Consider the following 14,714-nt stretch of genomic DNA (forward strand, 5'->3'; position numbering starts at 1 on the left):
CCCTCCGTGGCCGAGACTGCCGTGACACCGCGGCTGTGGCCGCGCCGCGACGTCGGACCAGCACACCGACCGACCTTGGTAGGCGAACGAGATGGTGTGGTCGATAAAGTCCCAAGTGACTCGGTCTAGGGTGACCATCCATTGAGTCCCCAAGACCAAACCATAGCCAGCGAGCGGCATGACGAAGAGGTCGACGTAGAACCGATCGCCCTCAATGATGACCGGGGCGCGCCGGATGACGCCCGGGCAGGAGACGCGCTCCCCATTTGCCACCATCGCCGTGAGGCGTGGGCGGGGCTGAATGTGCAAGCCGGTTTGGCGAGTCGCGGCTTCGGCGATGAAGTTGTGCGTGGAGCCCGTATCAAGGAGCGCGACGACCGTGGCAGCGCCCAACGATGCTTGCACCTGCAGCGACTTGTAAATGGGCACACCTGCAATGGCTTGAAGAGAGAACACAGGGGCGTCCTCCCCCTGATTAGTAGATGTTTGGTCGTCGTCGGCGCCCTCAATTTCAATGTCGTCCATGAAGAAGATGTGGTGGCAGACCCGGTTGTGTCCCCGGGTGTAGGGCTCATTGCAATTGAAGCAAAGGCCGAGGCGTCGCCGCTCGGCTTGTTCCTCCTGGGACAGGCGCTTCAAGGGCTGTCGTTCCGGTGGCGGCGGCGTTGCACCCGCTAGTGGGGCAGGCATCGGTGGACGAGTACCCTGCGCGCCCGGTGTCGGCAGCAAGGCCCGGGAGACGCTGCGGCCAGGTGGCTGGGCCTGCTGTGCCAACCCCATCATCTCGACCTGCCGGGCAAGACTCATGGCAGCGGCGAGGGTCTCCGGGTTGTGGATGCGAACGGCGTGGCTCATCGGAGGTAGGAGACCGCCCGTGTACAGCTGAACACGCTGGGCCTCCCCGAGTCGACCGGCACGGGGCAATAGGGCCTGAAATTTGTTGGAGTAGTCCTCCACTGTCCCGGTTCGGCGGCACTCGGCCAGCTCAAACAGAGGTGCCGATCGGAGAGGTGGCCCGAACCGAAGATTGAGCAGCTCCTTGAACCGCCCCCATGGAGGTGTGCCCTCGTCCTCCTGGAGCTGGATGTACCACAGCTGGGCGACATCCTCCAAGTTGTAAGACGCCATCCACACACGTTCTTCCGCCAAGGTACGCTGTTGGCGAAAGTACGATTCGCACTTGTTGATGAAGAGCATTGGGTCAGCCTTGCCGTCGTAGCGAGGGAAATCCAATTTCTGGAATTTGGGGGGGGCGATCGAGATCACGGGGCCCCTCCTGACGCACGCCCCCATCTTCAACCGAGGATGAGGACGATTTCTCCTTCAGTGTTGCCATCTCGACCTTCATGGTGGACATCTCCGTGGTGAGGGATTTCAGCACCTCCATGACGTCCTTGATGGTGGGTTCTGCCATGGCCAGAGGTTGGGCGGTCGGAGGTGGTGATGGTGGTGGACTAGAATGGGCGGCGGCTGCTGTGGATGACTGGGTGGAGCGGGTGGGTGGGGATCGACGTGACCGTGATACCAGGTTGTCAAGCGCCTCAGCACCTAACAACGCCGGACTGCGACTACGCAGATTGTAGTCGCGCTCCAGGCCTTCACCGAGAGGGAGAGCTCCTGCCGGCGGCTTGGGAGAGTTGAGGGAGAGGGAGCAGGTTTGGTGATAAATGATTGCTTGATTCCATTCCTCCAAGTATGATTACATTATATAGGCCATTGCCCCACTAATGGCTCCTATATTTTAGGCATAGAAAGGAAACTATTGATTTGGGGAAAAGGGAAACTAATCTGCTATTTGAATTTCGAAATCTCAGCCACTAATGGTGGCGCCATCCTGTGTAGCGTGAGCAGCGCGCTCAACTGCGCGTCTGATGTCACGACGGCGCCTATACTTGCGCCTGTATATGACACGCTGCGAAGTCGGCATATGGGACCCTAATGCAAGGGGCTGTTTATTTTGAGTCAACTGCTAGAATCTGGAAAAGTTGGGCTCCTAACAAAATAACAAATGATGTTTTTTCATTTGGCTGGTGGAGCATAATAGGTGTTGGACAGCGAATAAATTCGCTAGAAGGGGTTTACAACATCCGGAATGTTGCCCTCTCTGTGATCAGCAGCAAGAAACTATCAACCACTTGCTTGTTTCTTGTGTGTTTCCTAGGCAAGTTTGGTTTGAGTTGCTGCAGAGAGCTAAATTGCAGGTGTTGATGCCGCGCCTGAGGAGCAGAATTTCGATGACTGGTGGAGGAACAACAGCCTCAAAGTGCATGGGCAGATTAGAAGAGGGTTCAATTCCCTTGCCATTCTTGGAGCTTGGATGATTTGGAAGCATAGAAAACAATGTGTTTTTCAAGGAAAATCTCATAATATTGTAGCTATACTTGTACATATTATAGATGAGGTTTCGGTGTGGTCTTCAGCCAGGACTAAGGACTTATCCTTCCTCCAAATTTCTGCCCCCCCCCCCCCCAGCTGACTGGTGTATAGGTGGTGTGGGGTGTGTGGGTGTGATGCTGTATGGGGTTCTTTCCCCTTAATTTCTTCTTCTTAATATAATAATACGCAGCTCTCCTGTGTGTTTGAGAGAGAGAGAACGTGTTTAAATTGACTCCTTTATAGCAGATGTCAAACATAACACAGTCATCTATATTTCAACAATATGAAGTTTTGAAATAAGCCAACTTTAAGCAAAACACCTCATTCTAATCTCAAAAACAAAACGATGGCATCACAGATACGATACAATACAATATGAAACTATAAAAGAAATATCATCAATACCATTTCAATGTTCAGGACAAAGATGATGACATAAAGCATAAAAAGGCAGACCCACTGCCGTAGGTAGGCTGCCAGCCACATGAGTGGGGTCTCGTGAAGGGATAAACCGAGGCAAGCCTTCCCACAAATGCGGAGAGGCGGCTTAGAACCAAGACTTAGTGACTGAGCGAGAAAGCTCTCACCGCCCGTGACCTAAAGCATCAATATAAGAGAATGTTCCGTACAACATAGTGAAACATAAACTTAAATATAAGATGGTCAGATTATGCAGAAATAATATGACTGCATCATTCAAAATTTAAGGTACATTTGTAAGAGAGGCAGGGAAAGACGGGCCTGTTGCAGTGTAGAGTGACTAGAGTCGCATCCTCGAGATCCAGGGTTGAAATCAGTCTATTAGCAAAATAAGCAAGGGTAAGGCAATCCAGAAATTAATTTCCTAGACCTCAACTTGTGTCAGGAATCTAGGTCCACTCTTTATTTGTATGAGTAGCAGGGTTCTAAAAATCGGCACTAACCGCACGCTTCAGCGCGCTGAAGTGCTGAGAGGACGGCTGGCATAAGCGCTCCCAAAGAGGCGCGACCGCCTTGGTGGAACAGCGGCTGCTGGCTCCCGCTGCCCTCAGGCCAGGCGCGGCGCAGCCGCAGGGGCGGGCGCCGTTGACGATCCACCGGAGGCGGGAGGAGAGAGAGGGGGGCACGCAGGGTCACCGGCAGGTGTGCGGAGGGCCGGAGTCGAGGGCGCGAGGCAACTATCGAGGGGCGGGAGGGGAAGCCGCTGACGCCGTCGCTGAGAGACCGAACCTGAGCGCCGCCGCTGCCGCCTGCGTGCCGAGCGCGAGTAGGGGGGAGCGGAAGATGGAGAGGGCCCGGCGCTAGGAGGAAGATGAAGATGGGATTGGAGATGAAGAAACGACGTGGAATTTGGGTTTGTGGCGAATTAAGAGAAAATAGGATTTATGTCATTATAAAACTTAGGGCCTGTTTGGCACAGCTCCAGCTCCTGATACTAGGCGAGGATCCGGAGGAGCCGTGCCAAACAAGTGTTTTGTGAACTGATTCTCACGTGGAGCAGGAAGGATTGAGAGTCGTTTTTGTATAGAAACGTGGGAGCTAAAAAAAACTGCTCCACCCTTCCTCAAAACAGCTCCTCAACCAATCAAATATGAACCTCCCCTCAAAATTTGCCCAAAATTACCCGCAATTTGTATTATTGCTTGTAATTGATTTGTTGAACGCATGTTTGGTGTATGCAAGATGAAATAGAAAATTCTTCTAAAGATGTCAACTAGACAAGAATCACTTTACTTGCCAAACGGTTTAAAAAATGATTCCGATTCTCCAGGAATCAGAAGGATCAGCTCCTTATAAGGATTAGGATCTAGAGCTAAAGAATCAGGAACTGGAGCTGTACCAAACGGGCCCTTAGGATTCGCTCAAATGCCATTATGGGAACACGCTTCGCTAAGAGACCACTATCAAACGTTGTCCTACAGACAAAATGTCATTTAGGGGGTTATTTGAAACTTAACCTTATTTGATTATATTGGCAGCTAGTGACCGGACACTTTTGCCCCTATCAAATCTGTTCGCCGTTCTCCCTCCCCCGCTCTGCCGCCGCTCAGCTCTAGATCAAAACTGCTAAGCTCCGCCATTCACAGGAAAGTCTATTTTACGGCACAGTTTTAAAACACAGTTTGCACGGTTTCATAACACAGTTTCAAAACGAACACAAATTCAGAACACAGTCGGCAGACGCTAACACGCAATGGGATACGGCGAACACCGAGCAGCAGGTCTCTAAACTAAAACTTTGGCAGCACTCTTAACCAGTCAACAACAGATCGCCAACCATTCGATTTCACACAAATGTAATCCTACTGCAAGTGCAACAGCCACCTTTAGAGGCGTTCATTAGCAAACGCTAGAAAAACTGCAAATGGCCATATTCATATCGAACCAATATGCCACTAGTTGAATCACGTAAGAAGCAGACCAATATGCCACTAGTTGAAGAAACAATCAAATCGAACCAAAGTGGAGATCTTTACAAATTAATTCGAGATAATAACTAGGCAAATCAATTCTATATCATAGTTTCATTCAATAGGATGGGAGAGCAGGCGATTCGAGCTGTTGATTGGGAATCTAACCGAGCTGCTCACCTGCAGATTGGAATTGGATCGATGGATGGACCGTGGACGCCCGCACGCCGATTGGATCTCCTCCTCCTTGGGCGGCTGCTAACTGGGTTGGGATGGGACAGGAGCATTCCTCGCCACAGCCGCCGTGTCGTGCTGCTCCTCTTCTCCGAGACGCTGGGAGCCCCGATTGGAGACGTCTGGAAGACGGGAGGCGGAGAGGTATGACGTGACGGAGTTTCGTCGTCGAACTCCACCGGCGCGCTGAACCTTCAGCTCGGCCTGCAGGAGGACGCTGGGAGCTTCGGCTGCGGCGGGGCAGGAGCCGGTCGTTAGGCCGAGCAAGCGGGTGCGGTCCGGATCACCGGGGGCGCTGGGGGAGGGCCGGGCGGCGGTGGGACTGCCAACGGAGGCGTGAGCTACCCGATGTGCCAGGTGGATGACTGCCAAGCGGATCTGACCAGCGCCCACCGGTGGAGCTCGCCGAGCGTCGGTGGACCGCCCCGGTGGAGGGAGAGCGCCAAGCACCGGTGGAGGAGAGCGACGTCGCCGTCGGTTTTGGTGGAGGGGACAGAGGATAGAGAAGAGAGCGCCGTCGGGTTTGAGATGCCGGCGCTTTTTGTTCGAGGGGCAAAAGTGTCCAGTCACTGCCAATATAATCAAATAAGGTTAAGTTTCAAATAACTCTATAAATGACATTTTGTCTCTAAGACAACGTTTGATAATGATTTCTTAGTGAAGTGTGTTCTCGTAATAACATTTAAGCGAATTCTAAGTTTCATAATGGTATAAATCCAATTTTCTCGCGAATTAATGGACTTTTGATTTAGATGGGTCATGCTATCTTTTTTTCTAATATATTTTTTCATATAGTTATTCATGTCAGGGACTTCGTCTTCCAGAAACACGATCAACGATTTGCTACTGGTAGCTGGTGCGCGCATTGCGCGCGTGCAAAAAATTGTAATATAAGTGATAACATTTTGAGCAAAATATACATATACTCATCTAAATAGAGTTAGGTAAATTATCGTGTTTCAACGTTTGAAATTAAGTTGTTATATTTATAAAATTGTCTTGAAAAGGATGAAGAAGCATATATATACATAATTGTAGAGAGCATACAAAAATAAACACCCTAGAACTTCAAAGGTTGTTGATGGTAGAAGGCAACATTCAGTTTTGGGAAGATTTCTTGGGAGTTTTTTCTCGGATACTCATGGGTCCTTGAACCTGTTGATGAATTATGGAAAATATAATGAGTTGTTACATATATTTTCACTTATGGATTGATTTGTATTTGTATCTTTTTTTCACAAATGGAACTTTATGTAAAGATACAGGAAGAACTTTAAGCAGAATCATAAGTGCAGGTTTTGGCTGACCATTATCAGTTGATTTTATTTGGCGCTATTTTTAAAATTGTCCTATTTTCACAGTTGTTAACAATTATTTTATAGATTATTGTTAAGTCTTAACAAAGTAGAACATGACATGGTGTCTGTGAAGTTTGTTGTGTCCTAGAATTAGAGCATTAGGCTGGAAATAGTATGGTATGCACATTGGACATGAAGCGTCTGTTCGACATACACTGTAGTGAGATTACTAATCAGAAATAGCAGCTAGGCAAGGCGTAATGCCTTAAACAAGGTATTCTCTTTAGACCCACTGAGAACAAAAGTCACTTTCTTCAAAGTAAAGCAGTAAAACTCCGTCTAAACTTGTGTTTCCTCAAATAAAAAAAAGTTGTATGATAACCAGAATCACAAAGAAATTTGAAAATTTATGGTAACCAAACACTCACTTGAGTTTCCTTCAAACGATCACCTGTGTAACTACTTTTAGCAAGACGCTCGCTGCAGCAAAATCAATCAAGTTAATGACTCTTTTGCCAGGTTGGCCTGTTTTCTTCAACCAAAAAAATGGGAACTATATTTTCTCAGGATTAGTTACTTAGCATGCAAAATATTTATCTAAAAAGGGATTATCGCCAGTCTGAAAGAGAGCATAAGGAACATTATATTTTGGTAGATCTTGGTATGATAATTGTGAATGTTCCATTCTACCTCATTAGATTCGGATATCTTTAATGTAAATACAAAATGACATCTGTACGACTGTTCATTCATATGAGTCTTATCCACAGATCCATTTAAATGCAGATAGCATTATCATACTCAATACATATATGCAGTTATAGGGATATATGTTCAATTAGAAAGCCACTATCAACAGAACATTTACACAATCAACTTTGTGTTTGTTGTATACATATAATAAATATTTAAGCTTTATTATGACAGTAGGACCTAGGTCACCAACTTAATAGGCTTCACTTTTGAGAACTTGATTATGCGGGTATTCTGTATAGAATTTGACAGCTACTCTTCCTAAGTAAAGCAATGGTATGAGGTTGTGAAATGTTAAAGATAGGTTCTATAAATACTTGGCATAATGGTATTCCTCGTAGGCAGTCTAATTCAACGGAACATAAAAAGCACATATTGTGATTACCTCCATGACCATAAAAACGCCGAAGAACGTTGTCTCGCTATCAAGATCTAGCATTCCTGAATGATGTATGGATGTATAGATTGGTAAATATTGTGTTGTGGAACAATTTTGAGAAGTGGCCTGATCGATAAAAAATGGTATGCATCTTTAGAAAAATAACCATGCTTGTAGATGTTGAACGTACTAAAATCAATGTATTAAACAAATCAAATGAGATCAAAGGATGAAAGGAATATGGATTTAGTATAAAAACAGAGCTAATGTCTGTAGTCTATGACAAATCATTGGTTCACTCTTTTTAGTGTGGTATTGAACTTATTAAAATTATTGTGTTAAACTGATAAAATGAGATGAAAGGAATATGGTTTTAGTATTGTTACAACTTGGTGCATAAATAATAATTGATTTTTTGGAAGATAATTATTGGTTGTTAGAATCTTTCACTTATTTTAAAGTCGGGATTTTTCTGTCATTTCTTATAAAAATACAAAAAAGATTTATTGGGTTGCATGTCATTTCTTTTCGGGGCTCGACAGGGAAGACATGTACCTTTTTTGTATTTATATGTGCAAAGAACAATTTTAGTATGTCATTGATCTGGAAATACATGGTAACCAAACACTCACCTAAGTTCACTTGTGGAGCCACATTTAGCAAGACGCTCACTACCAGCTAAATCAATCAAGTTAAGGACTACTTGGACATGTTGCTGTGTGTCGTGCAATAAAAACAGAATCTTTCTAGCCCTAGTGAACACCCTGTCCCTAAAGTAATTGTGGCTTAGATGGCTTTGACAGGGAGGGAGGGGGGAATCACAGCCATGAAATCAAACCCTCCCTTTGAGATGATAATGGTTGCTTTATCTACTCAAAGATCTCAAATAATTCATGCATCATACCCACAACTACTCCACCAGTCACTGGAATTAACAATATCCTATGCCAAGTATCAGCAAGCCTCTGCAGACGAAGCCAAGAAGCGCCCTCAGTGGGAGTGCCTGTTCATGTCCATTCATGTATGACATGTACCTGAAAAGGCCAGGCAGGCCCTTATGATACAGAGTAACGTACATTTGGGAAGTTTCAAATAAGAACATTTGTGTAAATAAAAAAATACATTTGGAGGAGCACCGCCGAAGCAGAGCAGCTACTAATCTTGAACGGAAACCAGTTGTCATATCTTTGCATGATGTTGAGAAAAGATTATCAATCTAGAATAGGATTCAAAATAGAATCTCACTATACCTGCAACATCTGCAATCCCTAGCTCCAGTTTTATGCTCCTATTGGTTGCCGACTATGGCAGGAATGCGCCGACGCGGACCTCAGCAGAAGGGGCGAGGAGGCGGAGGGGGTGCAGGAGGCGGAGCTCGTCGACACCATGGTCAATGATGTCGCCAAGCTGGACATCGAGGGTGGACCCGGTGGCCCATGAGGTGGAGGCGGTGGATGGGGAGTCGGGGCTTGTCACACCCGGGTTTCGGGGGCACCAAGACCTAGACGCGAATATAATCACCAGGTGTGCTGGGACCGAGTCTCACACATATGATGAATCATGGTACAAAAACGAATGTCACAACTTTACTATATAATAGGAGATATGTACAAAATAAATAAATAATTACATCGCAAGGAGACAACGATCCAGCAACCCAAAGTTGACTGGGAGACGACGGCCTATACCTCTCACGAACACATCGCAGCAACCTCCATGCGCCTCATCCTATGGTACCTGTTCTTGACCTGTGGGGGTGTGAGACAGCAAGGGTGAGCTCACATATGTTCATCGCTCAACAAGTTGTGAGGAATAATGTGCATGAACTCACCAAAAGTGGGAGTTCATGTGATGTGTAAGGCTGATCAATAATAGGGGTTAAAGTTGAGCATTGCTTTTAATAAGTTGGTCAAATTTTTATTAGCAGTTAATAAATGTAAGTAAATATCAAACCATAATAATAATAATAGAGCAAAATTAATAATAAATCTCATGCAATGCAAATGACAAATTGAATTTAGTTCCATAATTTAATCATGCGAGAGTCTTGAGCTGCTCATGACCGCGAGCACGTCTAGTATACCAGTTTTACACTCTGCAGAGGTTGTACCATGTACCCACAAATCATGTATCCCATGTCGCTAGGGTTTGCAAGGCCCTTAGACACTTCCGAGGTGAATGGCTAGGGATCCACTACGAGGCCTTTAAAAAGTTCCACTAGCTTCCGAAAACCCGCTACAGTTTCTAGAAAGAGCAATGTAGGAATCCCTCGTCTGACCACCATCGCAGCAAAATCAACCCGAGAACCTCCCTACACGCCTACTCCCCTACTGCCCTTGCCCCCCTTCGGGTAAGGTAGTCTTCCACTAGCTTTCCTAGTTAGTCAGCCAAGGGCGTCCCATACCACCCTTGTGGTGGCACCTGTTTCTCAAGTTAAGCTCCATGTTCCAATTAAAAATAATGATCTTGACATAAACAATAAATAAAATAACAGAATAATTGGAACATGGACATAATGTAATATTAATCCCAAAACCATATAGAGCAATAGCAAAACTATCCAAATGATTCAGGGGTGAACAAGGTAAAAAGATAACCAAACTAGGGTGACCTATTGGGTCCCATCAAAATTAAGCCTATGTATGATAAAATGATTATAAAGAACATTATTGGGTAAATAAAAGTGATCAAGGGCACAACTTGCCTGGAACTTGAGATTCCAGGTACCAGGATGATCTTCAGGTGACTCGTGACCTCACGCTAGTCGTAGCAATACAAACAAACATGGTATAGACAAAATTAACATTACATCAAACATAAGAATAAACTACATAATAATGATCTACGCGTTGCTACGAGATCGTGGGTTCGAGAATTGCTAAATTCGGAGTTATGGTTAAGGAGTTATGATTTATGGAAGCTATATGTAATTAAATATTAAATTATATTATAAATTGATTATTATACAATATATGAGGAAATGTATCTTGAATAACTAATCCAACTTTAATCTAGATGATAACTTGATTAGGGATTATATCTTAATTGACTCATAAGTATGGACATGATAGCTTTGATTTAGAAGAGTTACTCTAGAGACATAGGATAAATAAATATCTAATTATAAAAGTATGTGATATGATATAATTTATGTTGTTACTGCGTAGAGAATATTTTTACGAAGCTAACGCAACTTGAATGGATTGAAACAGAGTTAAAATGAATTAGATATGATTTTCCGAAGTTTTAAGTGGTAGATACAAAACAAATCAATCACATAAATTTAGGCATATGTTTCTCAAAGGGAATTAGGCTTACACCTAGTTCCTAATTGATTTTGGTGGTTGAATTGCCCAACACAAATAAATGGACTAACTAGTTTGCTCTAGTGTACAAGTTATACAGGTGCCAAAGGTTCACACTTAGCCAATAAAAAGACCAAGTATTGGGTTCAACAAAGGAGCAAAGGGACAACCGAAGTGTGCCCTGGTCTGGCGCACCGGACTGTCCGGTGTGCCACCGGAAAGTGTCTGGTGCACCAGGGGACTCCAAGTCAAACTCGTCACCTTCGGGAAAATCCAGAGGCGCTCCGCTATAATTCACCGGACTGTCCGGTGTACACCGGACAGTGTCCGGTGCCCCAAGGAAGAGCGGCTCTGGAACTCACCAGTCTCGAGAATTCGCTCCGCTATAATTCACCGGACTGTCCGGTGAGCCAGCGGAGCAACGGCTACTTCGCGCCAACGGTCACCTGCAGACGCATTTAATGCGCGCCAGAAGCGCGCAGAAGTCAGGCACGCGCGAAATGGTGCACCGGACAATCTACAGTACTTGTCCGGTGTACACCGGACATCCAGGCGGGCCCAGAAGACAGAAGCTCCAACGGTCGAATCCCAACGGCCTGGTGACGTGGCTGGCGCACCGGACTGTCCGGTGCACCATACGACAGTCAGCCACCACCAAACGGCTAGTTTGGTGGTTGGGGCTATAAATACCCCCAACCACCCCACATTCAAGTCATCCAAGTTTTCCCACTTCAACTACTTACAAGAGCTCTAGCATTCAATTCTAGACACACCCAAGTGATCAAATCCTCTCCAAACTCCACACAACGCCCTAGTGATTAGTGAGAGAGATTTGCTTGTGTTCTTTCGAGCTCTTGCGCTTGGATTGCTTTCTTCTTTCTTTGATTCTTCATTGCGATCAAACTCACTTGTAATTGAGGCAAGAGACACCAATCTTGTGGTGGTCCTTGTGGGAACTTTGTGTTCCAAGTGATTGAGAAGAAAAGCTCACTCGGTCCGAGGGACCGTTTGAGAGAGGGAAAGGGTTGAAAGAGACCCGGTCTTTGTGACCACCTCAACGGGGAGTAGGTTTGCGAGAACCGAACCTCGGTAAAACAAATCCACGTGTCTCACTCCTTATTCGCTTGCGATTTGTTTTGCACCCTCTCTCGCAGACTCGATTATATTTCTAACGCTAACCCGGCTTGTAGTTGTGATTATTTTTGAGAATTTCAGTTTCGCCCTATTCACCCCCTCTAGGCGACTTTCAATTGGTATCAGAGCCCGGTGCTTCATTAGAGCCTAACCGCTCGAAGTGATGTCAGGAGAACTCGCCAAGAAGGAGATGGAGACCGGCGAAAAGCCCACTACAAGCAACGAGAAAGCTCTATCGGGAGAGTCCCGCAACAAGGAGAAGAAGGAGGAGAAGAAGAAGGAAAAGAAGACTTCTTCCCACAAGTCGCATCGGAGTGGCGACAAGATAAAGAAGATGAGGAAGGTGGTCTACTACGAGACCGACACCTCATCGCCATCTACCTCCGGCTCCGACGCGCCCTCCATAACTTCTAAGCGCCATGAGCGCAAGAAGTTTAGTAAGATCCCCTTACATTATCCTCGTACTTCTAGACATACTCCATTACTTTCCGTTCCATTAGGCAAACCGCCAACCTTTGACGGTGAAGATTATGCTAGGTGGAGTGATTTAATGAAATTTCATCTAACCTCACTCTACAAAAGTATATGGAATGTTGTTGAGTTTGGAGCACAGGTACCATCCGTAGGGGATGAGGATTATGATGAGGACGAAGTGGCCCAAATCGAGCACTTCAACTCCCAAGCCACAACAATACTCCTCGCCTCTCTAAGTAGGGAGGAGTACAACAAGGTGCAAGGATTAAAGAGCGCCAAGAAAGTTTGGGACGTGCTCAAGACGGCACACGAGGGTGATGAACTCACCAAGATCACCAAGCGGGAAACGATCGAGGGGGAGCTCGGTCGCTTCCGTCTTCGCCAAGGGGAGGAGCCACAAGATATGTATAACCGGCTCAAAACCTTGGTGAATCAAGTGCGCAACCTCGGGAGCAAAAAGTGGGATGACCACGAGGTGGTTAAGGTTATTCTAAGATCTCTTATTTTCCTTAACCCTACTCAAGTACAATTAATTCGTGGTAATCCAAGATATACACTAATGACTCTCGAGGAAGTAATCGGGAATTTCGTGAGCTTTGAATTTATGATCAAGGGCTCACGAAAGATCAACGAGCTTGACAGTCCCTCCACGTCCGAAGCTCAACCGGTTGCATTCAAGGCGACGGAGGAGAAGAAGGAGGAGTCTACACCGAGTAGAACACCCATCGACGCCTCCAAGCTCGACAACGAGGAAATGGCGCTTGTCATCAAAAGCTTTCGCCAAATCCTCAAGCAAAGGAGGGGGAAAGATTACAAGTCCCGCTCCAAGAAGGTTTTCTACAAATGTGGTAAGCCCGGTCACTTTATAGCTAAATGTCCTATTTCTAGTGACAGTGACAGGGGTGACGACAAGAAGGGGAGAAGAAAGGAGAAGAAGAGGTACTACAAGAAGAAGGGCGGCGATGCCCATGTTTGTCGTGAGTGGGACTCCGACGAAAGCTCTAGCGACTCCTCCGACGACGAGGACGCCGCCAACATCGTCGTCACTAAGGGCCTTCTCTTCCCCAACGTCGGCCACAAGTGCCTCATGGCAAAGGACGGCAAAAAGAAGAAGGTTAAATCTAAATCCTCCACTAGATATGAATCCTCTAGTGATGAAAATGCTAGTGATGAGGAAGATAACTTGCGCACTCTTTTTGCCAACCTCAACATGCAACAAAAGGAGAAACTTAATGAATTGATTAGTGCCATTCATGAAAAGGATGATATCTTGGACACCCAAGAGGACTTCCTTATTAAAGAAAATAAGAAGCATGTTAAGGTCAAAAATGCTTACACTCTAGAAGTAGAAAAATGTGAAAAACTTTCTAGTGAGCTAAGCTCTTGCCATGAAACTATTGACAACCTTAGAAATGAAAATGCTAATTTGTTAGCTAAGGTTGATTCAAATGCTTGTAATGTTTCAATTCCCAATCCTAGAAATGATAATGATGATTTGGTTGCTAGGATTGAAGAACTAATCATTTCTCTTGCTAGCCTTAGAAATAAAAATGAAAAATTGCTTGCTAAGGCTAAAGATTTTGATGTTTGCAATGCTACTATTTCCGATCTTAGAGACAAAAATGATATATTGCGTTCTAAGATTGTTGAACTTAATTCTTGCAAATCCTCTACATCTACCGTTGAGCATACTACTATTTGTACTAGATGTAGAGATGTTAACATTAATGCTATACATGATCACATGGCCTTAATTAAACAACAAAATGATCATATAGCAAAATTAGATGCTAAAATTGCCGAGCATAACTTAGAAAATGAAAATTTTAAATTTGCTAGAAGTATGCTTTATAGTGCGAGACGCCCTGGCATTAAGGATGACATTGACTTCCAACAGGGAGGCAATGTCAAACTTAATGCCCCTCCTAAGAAGTTATCTAATTTTGTTAAGGGCAAGGCTCTCATGCCTCAGGATAACGAGGGTTACATTTTATACCCTACCGGTTATCCCGAGGACAAAATTAGGAGAATTCATTCTAGGAAGTCTCACTCTGGCCCTAACCATGCTTTCATGTATAAGGGTGAGGCATCTATCTCTAGGCAACCAACCCGTGCTAAGTTGCCTAAGAAGAAAACTCCTAGTGCATCAAATGAACATAGCTTTTCATTTAAAACCTTTGATGCATCTTATGTATTAACTAACAAATCCGGCAAAGTAGTTGCCAAATATGTTGGGGGCAAGCACAAGGGGTCAAAGACTTGTGTTTGCGTACCCAAAGTTCTTGTTTCTAATGCCAAAGGACCCAAAACCATTTGGGTACCTAAAGTCAAGAACTAAACTTGTTTTGTAGGTTTATGCATCCGGGGGCTC

General features: G+C 45.2%; 2 protein-coding genes and 1 pseudogene across 8 annotated transcripts in view; 1 reads left to right on the forward strand and 2 right to left on the reverse strand.

Annotated features, from left to right (window-relative positions):
• The window catches only part of LOC103632633 (uncharacterized), a 33,114-nt gene extending 27,587 nt beyond the window's left edge, over positions 1-5,527 (reverse strand). Inside the window, exons 1-3 of one of the 6 annotated variants that reach the window (XM_035960973.1) lie at positions 3,300-3,717; positions 3,118-3,174; positions 2,782-2,973 (exon numbers count right to left, since the gene is read on the reverse strand). The gene's annotated coding sequence lies outside the window, so the exon portion shown is untranslated. Of the gene's footprint in view, positions 1-2,781; positions 2,974-3,117; positions 3,175-3,299; positions 3,845-4,946; positions 5,231-5,345 lie in introns of those variants that run through there. The other 5 variants (XM_035960974.1, XM_035960975.1, XM_020540796.2 and 2 more) reach the window with 5 other exon arrangements.
• Positions 5,318-6,257, forward strand: LOC118472953 (uncharacterized). Its single transcript, XM_035960976.1, has 2 exons — positions 5,318-5,560; positions 6,039-6,257. The coding sequence occupies exons 1-2, from the start codon at positions 5,349-5,351 to the stop codon at positions 6,151-6,153; spliced, it is 327 nt and encodes a 108-aa protein (XP_035816869.1). The 5' UTR covers positions 5,318-5,348; the 3' UTR covers positions 6,154-6,257.
• On the reverse strand, positions 5,566-8,900 carry LOC109940739 (chloride channel protein pseudogene; annotated as a pseudogene). Its single transcript, NR_163455.1, has 5 exons — positions 8,681-8,900; positions 8,335-8,464; positions 7,437-7,556; positions 6,727-6,778; positions 5,566-6,155 (listed from the first exon to the last, which is right to left on the reverse strand). The product of NR_163455.1 is annotated as a chloride channel protein pseudogene (transcript).
• Positions 8,901-14,714: the final 5,814 nt, after the last annotated feature.

The sequence above is a fragment of the Zea mays genome, chromosome 7 (genome assembly GCF_902167145.1).
Source record: "Zea mays cultivar B73 chromosome 7, Zm-B73-REFERENCE-NAM-5.0, whole genome shotgun sequence".
In the NCBI taxonomy this organism is placed as follows: Eukaryota; Viridiplantae; Streptophyta; class Magnoliopsida; order Poales; family Poaceae; genus Zea; species Zea mays.

Coding starts and splice junctions, on each gene's coding strand:
- LOC118472953 (XM_035960976.1), top strand. CDS start 5,349: ATGTGCCAGGTGGATGACTGCCAAGCGGATCTGACCAGCGCCCACCGG. Junction 5,561..6,038: donor TTTGTTCGAGGGGCAAAAGT/GTCCAGTCACTG, acceptor ACATAATTGTAG/AGAGCATACAAAAATAAACA.